This window comes from Limanda limanda, chromosome 19 (genome assembly GCF_963576545.1).
Source record: "Limanda limanda chromosome 19, fLimLim1.1, whole genome shotgun sequence".
Classification (NCBI taxonomy): domain Eukaryota; kingdom Metazoa; phylum Chordata; class Actinopteri; order Pleuronectiformes; family Pleuronectidae; genus Limanda; species Limanda limanda.
This window is the reverse complement of record NC_083654.1, coordinates 9812757-9818751: the sequence shown is the minus strand read 5'-3', so window position 1 is coordinate 9818751 and position 5995 is coordinate 9812757. Positions and strand designations below refer to the sequence as shown.

Below are 5995 nucleotides of genomic sequence, written 5' to 3'. Positions count from 1 at the left end.
AACAATCTGGCCCTTCAAAGCTTTCTGGATGTGTACCAGGCTGACCCGCACCACATGTGGGAGTCTGACAGGAAGAGAGAGTGTCAAGGAGCAGCCAGAAGCTCGTGTGATTTAGCTCCAAAGCAATATGAGCAGGATCAGCTGGAGGAAGTATACATTTCCTGTGTCAAATCCCTTTACTCATTCAGTGAAATATGGTATTCATTGAATGGACAGAACATTACATGTCTGTATTACCTGTTTAGCCAGACATCTTGCAGTAGGACCACGAGGGGACTGACCGTAAAAAGGTACTGGCTTTGCTTCCCTGTAACTAGATGTAATAATAATGTTTGACCATATGGCCCAGTCCTATTCTACACAAGCCTTATTCATTCAAAAGCTGCGAAACACGTTGAATGCCTTATTTTGTATTTTCTTCATTGTAGTGTTTAAAATGAAATATTCAAGTGGTTTGTGTGTCACTCCCGTACAGTTCACTCCCATTCCCTGTGAAATACTCTCCCAGCCACATATAACTACCATAATACTGTAATTCTAGTACACTGGGTTGAAGTAGAGTAGTGGTTTTACATGTCAGTATGGAGGTAGAGTGGTGGGTGGAGTTGATCTGCTGTGTTGAGTGTTTACCTGGGAGCAGTCTTCTGCCCTCCTCTGGCAGACAGGCTCTCTGCATCTCCCTCACGATGGAGATGAAAATATGCATTAAAATGGAGCATAAACACACTTGAATTATTTGCTAATTATTTGGCTGAATTACCATGTGCTAAAAGTCAGTTAAATAAGTAAGTGAATGCAATATGAAATTGCTCAAAATGTCAAGTATTCTATACTCAAATTATTTCCCAACAAGAATGGTTTCAGTTTTCATGCGTTTTGCACAAATTAAACACATCAATAAATAAATAAACAAAGTGTTCAAGTGGGAAACATAGAGTGATTTATTGTTTTCTTACTTGTGGATTTATTTACCTTATTTCCAAGCCTGGCTTGAGAGAGGGAGGCCACTGGAAGGAGAGTGAAACACTGAAAGATGATGTTAACATTATTAAGGGTCACTGTGCTCTCACAGGCATGTTCGTCTTAAATCATAATCCAATTCAAATGGATGCACTTAATGTCTATGAGCTTTTAAATGATGAATCACGACAGATAAGTGCAGGAGAGAAAGGACTCTGGTCTGATTGAGAAGTCCCACAGGAAAATAAAAAAGCCCTGCAGAAACTATGGAAGCATATTCTTAGCACGACAGCTTTAGTGCTATATCTTAACTCAATTATTCACAAGGATTAGATCAAAACTAAACTTCAAAGTTGGCCGAAACTTTATTTTGATCGTGTATCTAGCGTTTGATTGGACAGGTCGGTCATGTGACGTGGGCGTGGTGTGGTCTGACCTGAGGTAGCTGTTGTCGGGCAGAAGGAGCGCCATTCCCTTCCACCTTGCTCGGATCATTTATTCGTTTTAAAGATTTTAGACATGGTGAGTGTCAGCGACCGAGTCACGTATTCATCGGTGTCACGGCTCCCGTCGCAGAGTCGCGTTGTTCGGCGGAAGGAAGTCGCGGACTGGTCAATCCACGTGTTAATTGCTATGTTCGTTTTAGCTAACTTCGCCTTTAGCCCTCAACTTGGGAAAAAAAGGCGCACTAGCTGCTAGGCTAACGCTAGCCGAGGGCTAACCCGGTTATGCTAGATCAGAGTTAGGCACCGACATTGATGTCAACTTCTTACCGCAGTTCACCGCTAACTTTTTTTAGGTCGATGCTATTTTCCGTTACTTCGAAGTAGCATCTCTGGCTTTTCAGATCTGAGCTAGCTTTCGAAATAGTGGTTATTGATCAGGTTAAAAGTTAGTGAGAGGGGATGAAGTTAACTCACTTTTTGATGAATTACGTATGAAGGCCAAGGCAGTAGAGAAAACTCACATCCATGAAAAGTTGATTAGATCCCATCCTTATTTTAAATGGTTCATCACAGGGACAAGTCATGAGGTTGTTCAGCATGGCACCTGATCCTGAGAAGGACTTGAAGTGACAGCTCGGGGTAGAATAGTGTGAACTTCCAGTCTCTGTTATACTTTCATCGTGTGACTCAAGAATTAAAATGTGATTTATCATTAGGAGGCCTACAAGTCCAGGGGCAGACGCCACACTGCACCCTCCTCCTCCAAGCTGTCCAATGGATACATCCTGCCTGAGGGGAGACTGACTCCCAACGCGCTCTTTGTCGGTGGGATAGACGTAAAGGTATAAAGTCCCACTTATTTAGTTTACTTTTACACTCCTTCTTTAGGTTGAGTATTTATCTCACACAAAATTGGGCACAGATATGTGAAATCAAATTTAACAGATCAAATATCTGCTAGTCTTCATTTGAATACTCACATCCAAGAGGCCAGGCCATAGCTGACCCCGCCCTGCCTGTTCAGAAATACATACTCTGCAAAAGATGAATCAGTTAGGATTTTCCATGATTACTCACTAGAAATATTAGAAAGTGTGTGTGAGTGGGGGGGGGGGGGGGGGGGGGCGTTGCACTGGTTGTGCCCCCTGCCCAGGTTGGACTGTATGCTGCTAGCTGTGCATTTTAACCAACTAGCATTTAACCAATGGCTGTTAAGTATTTATCTGGTAAAATACTGTACTTTCCTTCATGCTTGCTGCCCACACATATAAAATGTATTTATTTAAAAGCTTTATACTACTTCATATCAAAGTTGCATTGTAATTGCCTAGCAACATATTATAATATATTATGTACACAAATTAGGTCTCTGGGGTCATGAACAAAAGTTGAAAACCGGTGCTTTTCTTTTCTTCTACACTCAATAATGGAGTGAATGTGATCCAGTCATCTATTGAAACACAAGCTTCACTTCAACTCCTTTTAACCTTCAGGTGGAGGAAAATGAAATACGCGACTTCTTTGCAAAATTTGGCCAAGTCAAGGAAGTGAAAATCATCACATACCGTGGAGGACTCTGCAAAGGGTGAGTTTGACTGTGTAGAGATGTTCAGGGGAGGAGGCAAACTTTTGCCTATGTTACAATACTGAGCTTGAGTTTCTCTTAAACAATGAAAGCTGATCTTTTTACAGATCAGTAAAATATCCAATGAATGGAAATTTAAGAAACGTGCATTTGATTAATTTGATAAAGTTGTAGGTTATCAATAAATTAATTTGTGAATATTTGTTAACTTGTCTTGAGCTCTATACTTTCCGTATTTCACATTGCATATTGTTTTATCAGTGTTATTTTGTGTATCCCTAGTTATGGCTTTGTGTACTTCAATGAAGAGGTCAACATTCCGTCAATCGTTGAGGTGAGTATACATCTGTCTCTGGAACTCCCATTGTATTATTTTTAGATTTTAGGTGAGGGTAATAATTCTTCTGCTCATATATTTTTTTTTTGCTTTAGGAACACATCAGCTTTAAGGGCCGGAAACTCAAGCTCGGCCCCGCAATCATGAAAGAAAGGACTTCACGTATGTATTCTGGTACATTTCAGTGGAACCTCATTTGAATGTTGGCTTCCCAGTGAAAATAAAAATTTAACTTCATGCACACAATATACAAAACACACACTTCATACCGTCAATTTGTTTTCTTCTTCTTCCCCCAATCCAGGCTCCATGCAACCCTGGCCTGGCCAAGCTCATTGGACGAGCCCCGCCCAGTACTTCTACTGTGCTTGCTGCTCACCTGTAGGGGGTGGTGTGGCACAACCTTCACCCATTCTCAACGGCAGCAGCCCCTACCCTCCGGTAAAACACACACACACATATACTAGCTTCAAGACTTATGGCATGATTGATGACAATACCCAATTTATTAAAACATCGCCCAATGGAGTATAATGCTTGTAAGCACACTAAAATGTGTTTCTTCTTCCTGGAGCCTTTCAGTATCAGTTTCAGGATTATCAGCATGTATACTTGGAACACTGTCTGCTACACAAAGATCTCTGTAATGTGATTTAATGTGTTTTCACTTTTGCAGCCATACTCCTTTTCCAACTACGGAGGAGGTGTGATGGTCCCACAGATGCCAATGAACTACCCACAGAATGTCTTTGCCTACCCGGTACGTGCACTCACGCCAACACATTTATTTAACAGCATCCTATGCAGGGTCTACCAGGCATTCCACATATGTTCCTGCATATGAAACAAAGAACTCAGCCGGGTTTAGGTCCACCTGTACCCGCCTACTCCAGACCACACACACCCAACCATCCCTCTGTTTTCTTGTTGCCCTCTGTCTGACCACTGACCCTTCTCCCGCATTTGCAGTCCACTCCAGCTCACTGGGCGGCGGACCAGAGGACACACTCAATCAATCAGGTGACTATATTTACTGGGAATAAGAGTAGATGTCAGTGAAATAAAGTTTCAAAGCAGCTCACATCACTTGTCATGAGAGAACGTCACATGACCTGTTTTCAGGCCAGTAGGCTGAAAAAATTGCATGCACCTCAGATAATTTCAAAGTCCACTTAATGAGGGTCAATTAATAATGTTTTATTAATCAATTTGTCTTATGAAATTATAGACTCCTAGGACAGACACGGTTTTCAACTCATACTTGTTTTTTCATTAGTATTTGAAGGAAGAGTTCACAAACTGCAGTGTCAGGATATTTCCACTAGATGGTGCTATCTGGCCAGTGTTTTGGCTAGGTTTAAAAGTGGGAGGTTGGCCTCCCTGGGAGAGTTCCAAACTGTTTCTGGGTAAAAGGAGATTACATACATCAGACTAAATGTATGGGTTTTGGTTTAAGAGATAGTTCAATATACAAAAGCAGATATGCTCTTTTCCCCCTTTTTTTGTGAGTCACAATCTAATAAATGCCTGAGAACAGATCTTTATTATGTATTAACATGGCTAATAACTCAATTATTTCAATGGATTTCAAAAATCGTAACCTTTGTCATACAAGCATTTCGAAATTAAGCGAAGGTAAAGGTGACACAGCACCTTTTTCAACTTGGTCTTAGGTGATGCCCACACTGTCTTTATCTAAAAGTTAAAAAATATATATAAGTACACTACCTAAAAGAATAAACTACAGGATTCAACAGTTGTTAAGTCCTCTATTTCATCTGCTGTACTCAACAATTTGTGGCACTTGCTATGTTTTGGGGAGCTTGTGTTATGGCAGCTGTCCATGTCTTTTCAGCTTCTCTTTAAGGTTTCTGTCTTTAAGCTCAATTCGTCATCTTACTCCCTGTTCCAGAGCTTTGTGGACTGTGGAGTCCAGACTATGTTGACTGTGATGTAGTCTGCAGATACTGAGCCTCCTGCCAGGTAAAACACCACCTTGACAAACAAGAGTGCAATCGTGCCAGGGATTCAGTAGCTAATGCTGTGTTAATGGAGGCCACCAGTCGGCTGACCTGTTCACCTTTTCTCAAGTAGGAGATTAATCTGTGTAATCACTTAATGGTGTAGTATTCAGGTGCGGGGGCGCTGCATATCGTTAGTTCTCCATTACACATGGTCGTCAATGACTCCTTCATCTGCAATGTTTTGGAGTCATGTCTAGTATTTATTCATCAGTTTGCTTTCTTGTATTTACTGATAGTATTATCTATTTTCTTGCACGATATTTAAAAAGACTAATCCTGATAGTAGGAGGGGACGTCCATGTGTATGCAACATGGTTATTTGTCTTGTGCTCCCTCTCTACAGGCTACAGTGCTGACAGGATGGACAGACAGACATCTTGATGTTCCGGACACCCAGAATCATCCCATCTCCCAGACCGATTTTCAATGCGCCCTCCGCTCTCCTCAATTTCTGAGACCCATTTTAGCACCAGACTGCGGGAGCTCCCCACTTAAACTGTACTAGTTAGATCACAGTCACTTCAACCACGACTGGTACAGTTTGACCTGTGCTCAGCGGCTTTTAACCCACGTCGATCACAGCAATAATCGCACAGGAAGAGCAAAACCCCCTCACTGGGACCAGCTGATATATGGGCTCAAG

The 5995-nt window shown here is 41.6% G+C and overlaps 1 protein-coding gene across 1 annotated transcript; it reads left to right on the top strand.

Annotated features, from left to right (window-relative positions):
* Window positions 1-1033: 1033 nt before the first annotated feature.
* dazl (deleted in azoospermia-like) lies at window positions 1034-5285 on the top strand. The gene is made up of 9 exons (XM_061093220.1): window positions 1034-1054; window positions 2135-2248; window positions 2900-2991; window positions 3274-3325; window positions 3424-3490; window positions 3633-3769; window positions 4005-4088; window positions 4298-4348; window positions 5241-5285. The coding sequence occupies exons 1-9, from the start codon at window positions 1034-1036 to the stop codon at window positions 5283-5285; spliced, it is 663 nt and encodes a 220-aa protein (XP_060949203.1).
* The last annotated feature ends 710 nt before the right edge of the window (window positions 5286-5995 follow it).